Here is a 15,978-nt window from a genome sequence, read left to right on the forward strand (position 1 = left end):
GCGGATCACCTGTGGTCAGGAATTCGAGGATAGCCTGGTCAACATGGCAAAACCCCACCCCTACTAAATATACAAAAGTTAGCTGGGCGTGGTGGTGGGTGCCTGTAATCCCTGCTACTCAGGAGGTTGAGGCAGGAGAATTGCTTGAACCCGGAAGGCAGAGGTTGTGGTGAGCTGAGATTGCGCCATTGCACTCCAGCCTGGGCGACAGAGGGAGAGACTGTGTTTAAAAAAAAAAAAAAAAAAAAAAAAAAAAAAAAAAAGTTCAGTTCCTAAGCAAAACGTTGTAACAAAGACCAATCTGTTGATGAGGAAACTAAAGAAAGGCAAAGTTCCTGCAGTCTGAAGTCTGTTGGAAACTATTTAGATTCATTTTACTTCCTTTAGCTTGGGTAATATGGAGTTTAACTCAACAAACATTTATTGAGTGTATTTCATGCACAAAACAGTTTGCTATTTGCTGCCGTATGAGATGCTAGATAGGTCAAACTTTCTGCTCTCTGGTACCTTGTGAAACATGGGGGTAACTACAATGTGATTTTCTTAGAAACGTCAAAGACACAAGGAGGCTTTGATGCGTCACTTGTCAGAGATGCCTTCCTATTTTATTCAGCACAACGAATCTCTGTACTTTGCCGAGGGCTGCACAGACATCGTCATGTGAAAGTTTGTCTCTCCATGGTGAAATGCCAACCTCTGTTTCTTCCATCCACTGTCCTCCACTTGGGGTCCTTTTGCTAACCAGGAGGGCAGGAAAGCCCCCGAGACAGGCCCTATTGATCCAAACGTGGATCCATTGTTTCATTACATACAATAGTACTTCTCTGAAGACTCATGAGTTTTTAAAACTGCCGGGCTGCCCATCTGCGTGGACACTCTATCCCAACAAAATATGCACGGTGCAGTTTTATACCTACTTTAAAAAGACTTTTAACTGGAACGTGTGGAGCCTGCCGTTTGCAGGGCTGACCGTTGGCATATGTAATGCTTCAGGAAACCGCTGAAACCCCAGCAGAAGGAGCGCAGAACAGAAGGTCGCGTGCTGCCGCTGTCACTGTGGTCTGAGGGACGCTCCTGAGCCCAGAGCCCAGCTGCAGGGACATCTGCAGGCAGGAAGGTGGCCCGCCCTGTGGAGTCACGGAGATAAAGCCAAGGGATATTTTGGGGAAGAAAAGCCGTTTCTGATGTTAAAACAGGTATCCAAAGTAGGGCCCAGTGTTCCAGCTTCTCGGCCTGGGCTTTAGTGACTTGAGCTGGGGTGCACCTGCGTTCGCTGTCACCGTCCGTGCTCCTAGGGCAGCTGTCCCGCCTCCCACACCCACTCGCTCATCCTTGACTTAAAGTGAGGTTGTGGGGCAGAAATATCGGAGAAGCACACTTTATCTCTGGCACCCTTTTCCCCGCCCCTTCTCACCTTCAGCCTCAAATTCCCGGAACCCTCCTGCCCTCTCCACTTGAAAAATCTCTCCTGAGGAAAGGCCCAGACTAAATGCTTTTGTATCATCGTCTAAATATTTCTCTTCAGTTACCAGCATTTGAACACAGTTGCTAAATCTTCCGGGACTTCCAGGGATGGTTTTAGGCCGCAACCCCGACCCCACGCTGAAGCCGCCTCCCAGCGCGGGCCAGGACAGCGCTCAGCCCTCTCCCTCACCTCCTGACAAACTGTGTGGGTCCCAGGTTGCCTCCGGAAGCCCCCGGTCCACATCCCTGACTGGGGGTGCAGGTCAGGAGGAACGCGGGGGCTCATTCGGGGACTCCCCCACCTCCCCCTCTTCCACCATCAGGAGACCGAGAATCCAGCGAAAGATCTCTCTGACCACTAAATCTGTGTGCAGGTGAGTCACGTCCCGACAGCAGGCTTTTTCTGTTTAACGGGAGAGTGACGAAGACCACGCCGCCTCCCCGCTGCGGGCCCAGGCGGCTTCCTCGCACGTGGCGCGTTTGGCTGTGTTTTCCGCGCGGACTTCCTGCGCCCCTCCTGCAGGCGAAGGTGCGCTCCCAGGGCCGCGCGGAGCACCTGCCGGCCGCACGTGGGCCTGGGCGGGGCTGCAGGGGAGGGAGGGCGCGCCCGGGAGGACCTGCCCGCTCCCCCCGCCTCCAGGGCGGGCTGACCCTCCTCCCGCCGCGCCAAGTCCTTCCGCAGCTTCTGGGGTTTCCAGCCCCTGAGGACACGGGGAGAGGCGGCCTCGGTCCCCTCCCGCGAGGTCGAGGTCGGGGTCGGGGCGAGTTCCCAGGCCGAGCCACCGAGGAAGGGTCTCGGGTGAGGCTCCAGGCCGCCCCTTCTCCGAGGCCCGACCCCGCGCGTGAATCCCGTGCGCCCCCCAGAACTCCGCGTGGGCAAAGCGGGCCCGGGGTCCTCAGAGCTCCCGGGGCGGCCGCGTCAGGTGGGGCGGGCCCGGCGGGCTGGGCCTGTGTTTACCTGGCGCGCAGGAAGCCCGGGGAGGCGGGGCCGGGAGCGGGGTGCGCGCCCGTCCCTCGGAGCCGCCTTCAGTCTCCGCCGCCGCGCGCCCGCGAGAAGCCGCCTCCAGCCCCGGCGGCCTCGGGCTCCCGACCCCGGAAGGCGGTGCAGGCTGTCCGGGGACCCCGCGAGCCGGCGCTTGAAGCCGGGACCTGCTCGCCCGGGCCTGGGACCCCGCGGCACCCCTCGGTCTCGGAGCAGCGAGCGCAGCGCCGGTGAGTGACCCTCGGGGGCCAGTGGGGGCGGCTCTGGCGCCTTTGTCTCCGCGCCCCTCCTAGCGGGGACCGCGGAGACCTGGGCGGGACCCCGGGGCCGAGCCCCGCGGGAGCCGTGGACGGAGGGTCGGGAACAGGAGCCGTCCCGGCGCCCGGACTCCGAGTCTCTTTCTCGGCCGAGAACGCGCAGGGGGAACCTGGGGAGCAGCGCAGGTGGCCGGGCAGGTGGCAGCCGGGGGCCCCTGACCCGAACCCACGGCCCTGTCCCCGATCTCTACTGCGAGGGGGTGGGCGCGGGTGTCGACTCGGGTTTACTGCGCCAGGGCCGGCCCCTGACACGTGTCCAGGGTGGTCTCCAGTCAGGCCCGGCGTCCGGGGGTCGCAGAAACCGCTCGGCCTCGGGCCCCGGGGCTGAGGGGAGGAGTCTAGGGTGGGAGGGACGGCGATCAGAAGCGGCCACTCAGCGCGGGTGCGGAGAGGGTCCTCCCCGGGCCTGCCAATCACGCCCCGGGGGCCCCGCGCGCCGCCACGCCCCTGCCGCTCCCCCAGAGGTGAAGCGCAGTTTCCCTGTGAACTCCGAGGGCGGCGGCCAGAGCCTGGGTCCGGGCTTCCGCCTTCTCGGGGCCTCTCTCGGGCTCCTCGGCCGGCCAGTCTTTGCGCCCACCTGGGCCCACGTGCGCGCCCGCAGCTGCCCGCACTACCTCGCCGCGCTGAGCGCTGGGCCCGCGGGGCCCGGGTCTCCCCGGCTGCTCCTCCCGGGCGGGACGGCCTGTCCTGAGGGCGTGGGGTGCGGGGTCCCCCCGAGGCCGGCGTGTGTGACCCGCGCGCGGCCATTTGCCGCCACCCTAGGTCTTTCCGGGCGCCGGGGGCAGCGCCTGTACCCTTTCGCGTCCGCCTGAACCCCCTGTTTCGGGAGGTGGAGTGGCGCTCGAGAAAGGGTTCGAGTGTCTTTAGGGATCCCCGTGCGTCTCTGCCTGGAAACCGGCGCGTTCTGGTCGCTTGTTCCGTTTTCCGATTGCAACAACGTGAGAATCAACAAGTGCTCGGCTTCTCTGCGGGTGGGTGAGGGGCGCGTGGCTCGCCCGGCTCTGGGAGGGCGTGGACTTCGTTCCAGGGAGGTCTCTGCCTCATCTTGAGCACAGAACGCCCCGCCTGGAAAAAGAGCTTTTCAGAGGAAGGAAAGGTCAGGGAACAGCCAGTGTGCGTTTTGGACATTTTATCTGGCGAAGCTCCGGGGGACGGGTTAAGGACGGTCACGCCAAAGTCAGGGACCACACGGATGGAGCAGGGTCCTGCACTGAGCTCCCTGGCGGCCACCTCCAGCGATGGGCGCCTCCTTAGCGGTTGGACCCCGGGCGGTGGATACGGCCGAGAGCCTGGAACCAGCTGCACTTCAGTAGAGGAAGGAAGGCCATGACCTGAAACCAGGCGGGCAGCCAGGAAGGGGTGCTCCCACCAGCCAAGGGAAAGGGCACCACGCCAGAGGATTTTTTTTTTTTTTTTTCGAATGAGATAAACAGAAACCTGGGGAAAAGGAATCCAGCTAAAAATGGTTGTAAATGCTGGAATAAGTCTCAGGGAGTTAACTGTTCTGAAACAACCACCTCTGTTAACTCCGGGTTAAACAAAGCCATTCTGTTCTAATCTTTGAAAACTCTCCAGAAGTATCACAATTCTGCCCAGAGATAAGGAAGTGTAACATGCGTCCCTTGATTTAGATCTGGTAGCTCATGGCATGATTTGAAACGTCCGCTTTGAGTGTGGTCAGTCTCGGTCCCGGCTGTGGGCACCAAACGCTGGGGGAAAAAAGAAACCAGCCTCTCTTGTGATGTTTCTATTTCCGCCTGAACTTGTAAATGTTAATTGTAAGTTATTTTGTTTGACTTTTATCTCCAAGTCCTTTAAAAATACAACATGCTGTACTAAAAATACAAAAAATTATCTGGGCGCGGTGGCAGGTGCCTTAATCCCAGCTACTTGGGAGGCCGAGACAGGAGAATCTCTCGAACTTGGGAGGTGGAGGTTGCAGTGAGCCGAGACCATGCCGTTACGCTCCAGCCTGTGCAACAAGAGCAAAATTCTGTCTAAAAAAAAAAGACATGCTTAAGATTAGCAGCTGCCTCTGTGCCTTTTCTATCCCCAGGGAGTGCTTATCGAGCACTCGCACATTGCCAGGCTCTCTTCTGAGAGCTGTTTGTCACCTCAGTTAACAGTTGTGATGGCCCTAGATGCCCTCATGGGTGGTTACTGTGCTTTTCATATCTTCATTTTGACTGATGAAGAAACAAGGCCCAGAGAGGTTAAGTTACTCTAAGGGCGCCCAGGAAGAGGCAGGATTCTGTCCGGGGAGTCTGCAGCGGCGCCTCACTGCTGTGCTGCCCCACCATGGTGAACAGCATGGCGTGCAAAGGTGCTCCTCATCCCTCATTTTAAACTTCCACCCCTGATTATGAGTGACGTGCACCCAGAGATGTTTTCTTTCGAGAATCATTTGACCAAAAGGCTCCTGTCATCCCTCTTTGTTCATCATCCTCTCCTTAACGTTCTTAGTTGCCAGTAAAAAAGAAAGTATTCTAGTTACTAATCACTCTTTTTTTTTTTTTTTTTTTTTTTTTTTTTGGACAGAGTCTTGCTCTGTCGCCCAGGCTGGAGTGCAGTGGTGCAGTCTCAGCTCACTGCAGCCTCCACCTCCCAGGTCCAGGTGATTTTCCTGCCTCAGCTTCCTGAGGAGCTGGGACTACAGGTGTGTACCACCACACCTGGCTAATTTTTGTATTTTTTGTTGTCTTTTTGTTTAGTAGAGACAGGGTCTCACCATGTTGGCCAGGCTTGTCTCAAACTCCTGACCTCAAGTGGTCTGCCCACCTTGACTTCCCAGAGTGCTGGGATTACAAGCGTGAGCCACCACGCCAGCCTCTAATTACTCTTGGGATAACTTTAAATAAATGGCCGTTAAGCAGGAAGACGCTTGGCTGGCCCATTGGAGCCCCTGGAGGAAGCCCCCGAGCTGTGTAAGGGAGGAGTGAGTGCTCATGGCACAGGCCCTGATGCCAGGTGAGCCACTAGAATAGTCTCCAGAGATTTTACATCTGTCAAAACCTGTAGTGAGCAGGCTTCCTCCAGAGAAACAGGAGGCAATGGAGAAACATATTAGAGTCCTGAAGGAATTGTGTATGCAGAGGTAGGCTGGCCAGGTTTGTGGGACGTTCGGTGGACAGGCCGACCCGCAGGGCAGCTGATCTCTCGGGTGGGTGCTGAAGCTGCCCTCCACAGCAACAGCTTCCGCAGTACCAGCGACAACTGTGAGTGCGTGTTCCCACGCTATTGGCAATGTCTCAGACTCAGTGGCCATTAGAGCACAGAAAAGTCATCCTGAATGTTCTTTTGTTCTGGGATCTGTGAACAGCACCGCATTGGTCTGAGTCACCATTGTGAAAAACAGGTGGATTGCAAAAGATGAGGAGAAGCAGACCTATGTGAGGCTAGGATTTGGAATACATAAAAAGTTTGAAAATTCAGTAATTTGAAACAAGCCATTTAAGAGCAGAATATGAGCCTGAAGAGAAAACCCAGATGGACCAATAAAATTCGACAAGAACTTTAACCCTCTGGGAGTCAGGGAATTCGAAATTAAAATGGCAAAAGTTTTATTTTTTTTTTTTTTTACATTTCTTGTACTGGAAAAAAAATTCAATTGTGACTATACCAAGTAGTGGAGAAGGAGTAGAAAAATTAGACCTCACGTGAGTTTGAGTGGAATATAAGGAACGAAGATGTTACAGAATAATCTAGAAAAACTGAAGATGGGTATATCGTAAGATCTAACAATTTCACTTCTAGGGAAAACAAGTTCTGTGTGCATGAGACACACACAATGGATATTCACTGAAGCAATTTTTTAAAACTCTGTTTTGAGATAATTACAGATTCGCAGGCAATTCCCTTCACTGGTTTCCCCGACAGTAGCATCTTACGAAACCATAGTACAATGCCGCAGCCAGAAAATTAACATTGGTACAACCCGTTAACCCTGTTGACATTTCAGATGCCACCAGTTAACACGTACTCACTGTGTGTGTGTGTGTGCGCGTGTGCACTTAGTTGTGTGTAATTTTATCACCCGTGTATAACCGTGTAAGCACCAACACATCAGGGGACAGGACAGTTTCATCACAGGATCCTTGATGCTCCCCTTAGAGCCAAGCCCACTTCCTCCTTCCCCTCCCTGAGCCTGGCAACCACAGGAGGCTTCCCCTTTTCTATAATTTTGTCATTTTAACAATGCTCTGTAAATGGAATCCTACATTATGCAGCCTTTTGAGACAGACTTTTCCCACTAAAGGCAGTTCCCCCGAGACGCATCCAGGTCGGTGAGCATGTCCATAGGTGTTTCTTTTTAATTGCTCAGTGATGTCCACCGTGTGTTCAACTCTTCACCCAGGAAGGGCACTTGGATTATTTCCAGCTTTTGGTTATTGCAAATAGGGCTGCTGTGAACATTCACGTACAGGTTTTTGTGTGAACACAGTTTTCGTTTCTCTGGGATACGTGCCCAGGACTGCAATGGCTGAGTCATATGGTTAGCACATGTCTAATTTTATAAGAAACTGCTAACTCTTTTCCAGAATGGCTGCACCATTTTGTGTTTTTGCCAGTGGTATGTGAGTGATCCAGGACCTTCCCAGCCTGGGCGGCATTTGGTATTGCCACTATTTTTGTTTTTATTACTTTAGCTGTTCTAATACATGTGTAGTGATATTTCCTGATGGTTTAATTTGCATTGCCCTGATGGGTAATGACATCAAGACCTTTTTATGTACTTATGGCCATCTGTGTGTCCTCCTCAGTGAAAAGTCTGTTCATGTCTTTTGCCCATTTTTTAATTGGATTGTTTGGTTTTAACAATTGAGTTTTCATCATTCTTTGTATCTTCTAGATACTGGCCCTACCACTCTGCGACTATTTCCTACCAGTTTATCTTGTTCTTTCATCTTCTTTACAGAGTCTTTTGCAGAAAGTTTTACATTTTGATGAATTCAAGTTTATTTATTTTACCTTTTTTGCATTTTGAGTTTTGGAATGAAGTCTAACTCTTCACCTAGCCTGGGGGAAGTCCTCAAGATTTTCTCCCTTTTTTCCTACAAATTTTATAGTTTCACATTTTACACTTAAGTCTATTTTCCATTTTGAGTTAATTTTTATATGAGCTGTGAGATTTAGGTTGAGGGTTATTTGGTTCGCTTTGGGTTTTGCCAGTGAATGTCCAGTTGCTCTGTGACTGTTGAAAAGATGATCCTTCTTCCACTAAATTGCTTTTGCACCTCCATTAAAAATGGCTTCCACTTGTTGCTGTGGGTCAATTTCTGGGTTCTCTATTCTGTTCCATTAATCTATATGCCTGTTCCTCAGCCAGCAGCAGGCTGTCTTGATTACCGTAGTTGCATAGTATACTTTAATCAGGTGGAGTGACTTCCTCTCACTTTATTCTTCTTTATAAAAAATGTGTTATCTGTTGTACGTTCTGGGCCTTTCCATGTGAGTTTCAGAATAGCTTGTTTATGGTTACAAAAACCTTGCTGGGCTTTTGATAGGAATTTCTTTAAACGTAGAGATGAGTTTGGGGAGAATTAACAGTTCGACTGTGTTGAGTCTTCCAGTCCGTGATGGCAGGTTCTCTCTCTCTGGTTATTTAGGTCTTCTTTAATTTCTTTCATCAATGTTTTATAATTTTCAGTGCATGTATTCTGAATCTGTAATTTTTTTAACAGTCTACATAAGTGTTTTATTTCTTTTGGGGCATTTCTAAATGGCATTGTGTTTTTAACTTCAGTTTCCACGTTTTTTGTGGAGTATATAGAACTGTGAGTAATTTTTATGTGTCAGTATGTATTCTGAAACCTTACTGAACTGGCTTATTAGATCTACTAGGACTTTTTTTTTTTTTTTTTTTTTGGTAGATTTCTTGGGATTGTCTATGTAGATCATCATGTTATCTGCAAATTGGATAGTTTTATTTCTTCTTTCTAACTTATATCCTTTTTATTTCTTTTTCTTATTGTACTGGTTAGAATTTCCAGTGCTGTATTTAATAAGAGTTGCAAAAACATGGCTTGTTTCTGACCTAAAGGGTAAAGCATTGAGTTTTTAACCACTAAATACGATGTAGCTACAGGTTCTTAAAGATGTTCTTTGTCAAGTTGAGGTAGTCCATGTCTATTCATGAATGTGTGTTGTATTTTGTCAAATATTTTTTTCTGGGAAAATTTATATATTCATGAGATTTTTCTTCTTTGACTTCATGGTATGATGGACAGTATTGATTGACTTTCTAATGCTGACCCATCCTTGGGCATCTAGTATATATTCCACTTGGCCATGTATACAGTTTTTTTAATATGTTGCTAGATTCACTTTACTAATGTTTTGTTGAGGACTTTTGCCTCTAAGTGTTCGTGACATGTTGATTGATCTGTGGTTCTCATTCTTTGTATCATCTTTGCTCGTTTCAGTATCAGGATAACTGGCCTCATAAAATGAGTTAGAAAGTGTTCCTACTTATTCTAACTTTTGGAAGAGAGTGTATGAAATTGCCATAAATTTCTCCTTAACTGTTTTAGTAGAAATTTCCAGTGAAACCATATGGACCTGGGGATTTTTTTCTTGAGTATTTCCTTTTTTCTGCTTTCTTTGTATAAATTTAGCTTGTTTGTTTGTTTGTTTCTTGAATTAGAACTTAGATTATTAATCTGAGACTTTGCCTGTTTTTTAATATAAGTCTTTCAGGCCACAAATTCCCTCTTAGCATTACTAAACTAGGTGTACATATTTTGTTGGGTAAAGGTTTTGATACCAAAAAAAGAGGGAAACACACTAATCTCCCATGAGTAGGGCTATAGATTTATACTATGATTTATTTACAACAGTTAAAATAAACTACCCGACTTTGTGCATCTACATGGACAAATACATGTTATAATATTACTCTATTTATTGAAAATTTTCAAATATGTGAAAGTCATGCCAGGTAATGTTATCTTCTAACCTCAGGGAGGGGAGGGTATTGGCTGTCTCTATATGGTTTCATTTCCTTTATTTATTTATTTATTTATTTATTATACTTTACGTTCTGGGGTACATGTGCAGATTGTGCAGATTTGTTACATAGGTATACACGTGCCATTGTGGTGGTTTGCTGCATCCATCGCCCCATCATCTGCATTAGGTATTTCTCCTAATGCTGTCCCTCCCCAATCTCCTCACCCCCTGCCATTTCTCCCCTAGCCCCCACCCCCCTAGGCCCCAGTGTGATGTTTTCCTCCTTATGTCTGCATGTTCTCGTTGTTCAACACCCACTTATAAGTGAGAACATGTGGTATTTGGTTTTCTGTTCTTGTGTCCCTTTGCTCAAAATGATGGTTTCCAGTTTCATCCATGTCCCTGCAAAGGACATGAACTCATCCTTTTTATGGCTGTATAGTATTCCATGGTGTATATGTGACACATTTCCTTTATCCAGTCTATCATTGATGAACATTTCGGTTGGTTCCAAGTCTTTGTTATTGTGAACAGTGCTGCAATAAACATATGTGTGCATGTGTCTTTATAATAGAATGGTTTATAATCCTTTGAGTATATACCCAGTAATGGGATTGTTGGATCAAATGGAATTTCTATTTCTAGATCCTTGAAGAACCGCCACACTGTCTTCCACAATGGTTGAATTAATTTACACTCTCACCAACAGTGTAAAGGTGTTCCTGTTTCTCCACATCCTTTCCAGCATCTGTTGTCTCCAGATTTTTTAATGATCGCCATTCTAACTGGCATGAGATGGTACCTCAATGTGGTTTTGATTTGCATTTCTCTAGTGACCAGTGATGATAAGCTTTTTTTTTTCGTATATTTGTTGGCTGCATAAATGTCTTCTTTTGAAGAGTGTCTGCTCATATCCTTTGCCCACTTTTTGATGGGGTTCTCTCTTGTACGTTTGTTTTAGTTCTTTGTAGAGTCTGGATATTAGCCCTTGTCAGATGGGTAGATTGCAAAAAATTTTTTCCCATTCTGTTGGTTGCTGATTCACTCTAATGACTGTTTCTTTTGCCATGCAGAAGCTGTGGAGTTTGATTAGGTCCCATTTGTCTATTTTGGCTTTTGTTGCCGATGCTTTTGGTGTTTTAGTCATAAAGTCCTTGCCTGTGTCTATGCCCTGAATGGTTATGTCTAGGTTTTCTTCTAGGGTTTTTATGGTGTTAGGTCTGATGTTTAAGTCTTTAATCCATCTGGAGTTAATTTCAGTGTAAGGTGTCAGGAAGGGGTCCAGTTTCTGCTTTCTGCACACAGCTAGCCAGTTTTCCCCAACACCATTTATTAAATAGGGAATCCTTTCCCCATTGCTTGTTTTTGTCAAGTTTATGAAAAATCAGATGGCTGTAGATACGCGGTGTTCTTTCTGAGGCCTCTGTTCTGTTCCATTGGTCTATATCTCTGTTTTGGTACCAGTACCTTGCTATTTTGATTACAGTAGCCTTACAGTATAGTTTGAGGTCAGGTACATGATGCCTCCAGCTTTATTTTTGTTTTTGTTTTTGCTTAGCTATGGGGCTCTTTTTTGGTTCTATATGAAGTTTAAGGTGTTTGTTTTTTTTCCCAATTCTGTGAAGAAATTAATTGGTAGCTTGATGGGGATAGCATTGAATCTGTAAATTACTCTGGGCAGTATGGCCATTTTCACAATATTGGTTCTTCCTAACCATGAGCATGGAATGTTTTTCCATCTGTTTTTGTCCTTATTCCTTGAGCAGTGGTTTGTAGTTGTCCTTGAAGAGATCCTTCACATCCCTTGTGAGTTGTATTCCTAGGTATTTTATTCTCTTTGTAGCAATTGTGAATGGGAGTTCACTCATGATTTGGCTCTCTGTTTATTTTGATATTTTATACAAATAGGAGAATGCATTACTTTTTGATGAAAAGGATAAACCAGTTGTCTTTTAGACTATTATCTGTGCTTTTTGATATGTTTGAACTAATCAGTAATTTTTATTCGCAATAAATAAATAAACAAATGTAAAGTTCGGGGGGAAATGACGCCAAGGATAATGAAGTGTTAGGGAGAAAGATGAGAGGGCCTCACAAAGGAATCTGAAAGTAGGTGTGGAGGCAAAATGACTGAAATTTGGTAAGAGCACGACAGTGGCAAGGAAGGAGGAGAGGAAGAAGAAAGCAGAAGAGACAGTCTCTGTTCCCCTTGTTGTCACTTGTTCAAGTAGTATAAATGCAGAAAGGTTCGGGGTGGGGGCGTGAAGAAATTGATCTGAAAAGAGAAGCGTGCAGAAATGGGCAGGAGCTAGGACCTCAGAGGAGTGGGCTGGATTCAGCACGAGCCTGGGGATTAACTGGATGTTTGCAACCTCACTCTTGAGCCAATGACTTTTTTTTTTTTAAAAAAAAGCATGAGAATCTAGCTAAATCTGAAAAGATTTAAGGAACAAAGTTGTTATGGACTCTTTTTCCTTCTTGGCTGCCAGGATTTATAATGAGCTGGGCCTGTAAGTGCAGTCTAGCATGATTCAGAGGCCAGCAAGCCAGGGCCCCGCTTCCTGTCACTCTGCAGGCTACCTGGCTCAGAGACTCTGCAGGTGCAGCTCGGCGCCCACTCAGCAGTCTCGGGAAGTCCCCAAAGCCCTGTCTTCTATCTCCTGTGGGTGGGCTCTCCCCCACTGGCCCCGAGGGAGCCTTTGCTCCTTTCCTCTCCCGTTCCCTCGGAACTCATGTGAGACAGGCACCCAGGCCAGTGCAGCCCCAGGTGACCAGTGTCCAACCCCCACTTCCAGGGGTGCAGCTGGGAAGGATGGTGCAGGCAGCGACCACAGCAGTTACTGAACCCCAAGAAAGGAGACCAGCACTGCGGGGAGTGGGAGGATGCGGCCAGAAGAGTTATTCTAGCAATTTATGCTTATATCAATTCACTTTAAGAGTAAAGGGATTGGCATTCGGCTCACCAGTTTTCCAAAGGTCAAGAAGGAAAATGAAGTTTTATTCAAAGTACAGGATTAACCAAATTGCCTGTTTAATTTTACATTAGAGACCACATATAAAATATGTGAAAAGGCAAGTAAGGAGGAGAGAGCACATGGAAAGAAAGGACCAGGAGGCAGAGATGAGGGGCAGGCAGGGGGCTGGAGAAAGGGTTTCTCAGGGGACCGTTGGTGTAGCCCCCTTTGGGGGCATCTGGTGACACGGCATGTTCCCAGAGAACCCTGCTCCTTCTAGGTAGGAAGGTGTGCCCGTGCCACCCTGCAGGCTGGAGCAAAGTGCCCCGTCCAGGGAAGGGGTGGAGCTCAGGGCGGCCACACTGGCAGACACCCGTGCAGGTGCGTTAGGCTGCTTCCGCTGACCACCAACCCAGAGAGACAGAGAAATGCTCCACTCAGATCTGCTTTTCACCTAGAGTCTGATCAAGAAACCTAACGTTTCAGAGGTCAACACACGCAGAAAACAAAACAAAAATACCGGGATCCGTTTAGAGTCCTAGCAGGGAAAGATTGGTGTGGTGGTGAATGCACAACTCCCAAGCCAAGCGTCTGCCCACCTGGGGAGGGGACACGCTGGTGCCTGGGGTCAGCAACCACCTGCCCACATTGCGCTGAGAATTCAAATTAAATGCAGAGTCCTAGGCCCACCCTGGCATACCACCCCACCGTCTTGGGGATGGGCCCAGGAATATGTATTTTAATGAGTTCTCGGTTAACTCAGGATCGCTGCTGTAAGTGAAGGAAGGAGACAAACCGTGAATGCCTCTGTAGTTCTAGGTCTACACAGCTCATCCTAGTGGACACACGGGCTCTCCAGTGTGTGCTTTAGAGAGAGAGTGGGTCAGTGTTCCTGGGTCTACACAGCTCATCCGAGTGGATATACAGGCTCTCCACCGTGTGCTTTAGACAGTGAGCGGGTCAGTGTTCCTGGGTCTACACAGCTCGTCCAAGTAGACACTCGGGCTCTCTACTGTGTGCTTTAGAGAGTGAGTGGGTCAGTGTTCCTAGGTCTACACAGCTCATCCGAGTGGATATACAGACTCTCCACTGTGTGCTTTAGACAGTGAGCGGGTCAGTGTTCCTAGGTCTACACAGCTCGTCCGAGTGGACACACGGGCTCTCCAGTGTGTGCTTTCCTGTGATCGGGATGTTCTTTATGTTTCACTGATAAATTGAATTTGCATTGGAAAGAATAACTTGTTGATACCGGAGCATTTCGTTGAGAGTTTATTTTTATTTGCATCATGTAATTTGGTACTTTCTCCACATTCAGAGAATCACATTTTATGTCCTGCATGTGAGCACCACTTCATCTGATGAGGAAGGTTTACGGATACTCATTTTCCTCACCTTTCTTATATAGTTGAAAGCTCACATGTTTGCTAAACTTGCTATCAAAGCAAAAAGCCATAGAGCTATGTTGCCAGCTCCTCCGTACAGCAAATGTACCATCACTTTTTAAAAATTCCTTGGTGTCTGTGTACAAAAATACTATGCTGTGCATTTCAGGGTACATTAAGAGAAAATAGATGTTGCTCTTGCCCTTGAAGTGCTTATAGTTTTGTTAGGAAACTTAGAAGTTCTCAAGTAAGTTTCCCAAGGCAGAATATTTGCTCAGTACCCTGCCATGTGTGCAAAATGCTGCAGGGCTTCTTTAGAAGGGGACTGTGCTCAGTGGAGGAGTGGAGTAGACTGGATGACGATGAGTAGAATTGGCAGAATTATGTTGAATGGAAAATACACTGGCCAGACACAGTGGCTCACGCCTGTAATCCTAACACTTTGGGAGGCTGCTGAGGTCAGGAGTTCGAGACCAGCCTGGCCAACATGACGAAACCCCGTCTCTGCTAAAAATACAAAACTTAGCTAGGCATGGTGGTGAGCACCTGTAATCCCAGCTACATGGGAGGCTGAGGCAGGAGAATCACTTGAACCCAGAAGGCAAAGGTTATAGTGAGCCGAGATCATGCCACTGCACTCCAACCTGGGTGACAGAAGGAGTGTGTGTGTGTGTGTGTGTTTGTGTGTGTGTGTAGAGAGAGAGAGAGAGAGAGAGAGAGAGAGGAGGAACGAACAACATGAACAACATTTTGGTCTCTTCTATGCCACAGTTCACTCTCAGTTGGCCTCCACAGTCCGGGGAGCTCCCTGAGCTTCTCCCAGCTCCCACGTCTAGGAGACTTCTCGGGACTCTGGCTGAGACTTTAGCTGGGTTCCCAGCTCGTCGTCGGTGTAGCCGGCTCCTTTCTGGACTTGCCTCTTACCTTGTTTCTCGCCCATCTCCTTCCTTGCACAGCTTCCAGAAAGGATGGCTCTCTTCTCCAGTTTTGGTAGCGTTTTGTTTACAAGGGGCTGAAATGCTACACTGCAAACTTACGTTCTGGAAAACTGTTAAAATATGTTTTGTCCCCACTGATGTCTACCATCGTGCACAGTCCTAATACTTGTTTCATAAACCGAGAGGCAGATTCTGCCAGTTCTGCTCATCTTCATCCAATTGATACACAGCAAGAGCCTAAATTTTGCAGATGGCATGTGTCTAAATCTGTTCTCCACCAATCAGAAGCTAAAGACCTGGGCATGACTTATTCAGCTTAAATTGTTGCCTGAAAATACCAGATAAATTAACTCAGTAATTTGACCAAAAAGAAGAAAAGAAAGAAAAAGACTCTCATGTATTTTAGGAACAAGGCTTCTCTTACTTACATGGGGTTGTGGCAGGCAGGGTGTTTTGGTGGTTTTATTCTTTTTTTTTTTTTTTTTTTTTTTTTTTTGGCTATCTGAAAATGTAATAACCTTGGGATAGCTTGAGAGTAAGATTTATGAAATGTAAGCACCAGCTACAGTTGTCTTCCTAGATATATAAAGAGGATAAATTGTATTTCAGAAACAGGCATAGTATGTCTATGGACAGCTTCAATGTATCATTTTAGATTGCTGTATGAAAGGTGTGATTTTAAAAGGGAGATAATGATTCTTTTATTCTGTCATTATTTTCCTATGTCAGGACATATTTGAAGAGAGGAGGATTTAAGCAAGATATTACAAGCCCACCTTATTCATTTCAGACTAGTAGTTCAGAATTGGTGCACACACAGGGCAGGAGAAGTCAGAAGACCAGAGGCTGGCAGCAGCCTTCCTGAACACACGTTTAAATGGATGTAAGGGTTAAAGCCTCATTAGGAAATAGTCCTAATACTAAATGAACAGACAGCTCAATAAGCAACACCAAAATAAAGTGTACTATAGGAACTTAAAGTAAAATCTTTTT

At 47.5% G+C, this 15,978-nt stretch overlaps 2 protein-coding genes across 3 annotated transcripts in view; one reads left to right on the plus strand and one right to left on the minus strand.

Moving 5' to 3' along the window:
- Positions 1-246: 246 nt before the first annotated feature.
- On the minus strand, positions 247-3,510 carry LOC104651074 (uncharacterized). Its single transcript, XM_074384312.1, has 3 exons — positions 2,992-3,510; positions 2,423-2,950; positions 247-1,127 (listed from the first exon to the last, which is right to left on the minus strand). The coding sequence occupies exons 1-3, from the start codon at positions 3,508-3,510 to the stop codon at positions 990-992; spliced, it is 1,185 nt and encodes a 394-aa protein (XP_074240413.1). The 3' UTR covers positions 247-989.
- The window catches only part of MBP (myelin basic protein), a 141,971-nt gene continuing 128,578 nt past the window's right edge, over positions 2,586-15,978 (plus strand). For both annotated transcript variants that reach the window (XM_003925981.4, XM_010336716.3), the window contains exon 1: positions 2,586-2,676. The gene's annotated coding sequence lies outside the window, so the exon portion shown is untranslated. The remainder of the gene's footprint in view (positions 2,677-15,978) is intronic.

The sequence above is a fragment of the Saimiri boliviensis genome, chromosome 13 (assembly GCF_048565385.1).
Source record: "Saimiri boliviensis isolate mSaiBol1 chromosome 13, mSaiBol1.pri, whole genome shotgun sequence".
NCBI classification, from domain to species: Eukaryota; Metazoa; Chordata; class Mammalia; order Primates; family Cebidae; genus Saimiri; species Saimiri boliviensis.

What these genes read in the sequence shown, in the direction of transcription:
- LOC104651074 (XM_074384312.1), bottom strand. Translation starts at nt 3,510, where the DNA reads ATGGCCGCGCGCGGGTCACACACGCCGGCCTCGGGGGGACCCCGCACC. An exon ending in CAGGGGCCGGCCCTGGCGCA is followed by an intron (nt 2,951 to 2,991) that starts GTAAACCCGAGT and finishes CCCTCGCAGTAG; the next exon opens with AGATCGGGGACAGGGCCGTG. An exon ending in CCGGGCTTCCTGCGCGCCAG is followed by an intron (nt 1,128 to 2,422) that starts GTAAACACAGGC and finishes GTGACTCCACAG; the next exon opens with GGCGGGCCACCTTCCTGCCT.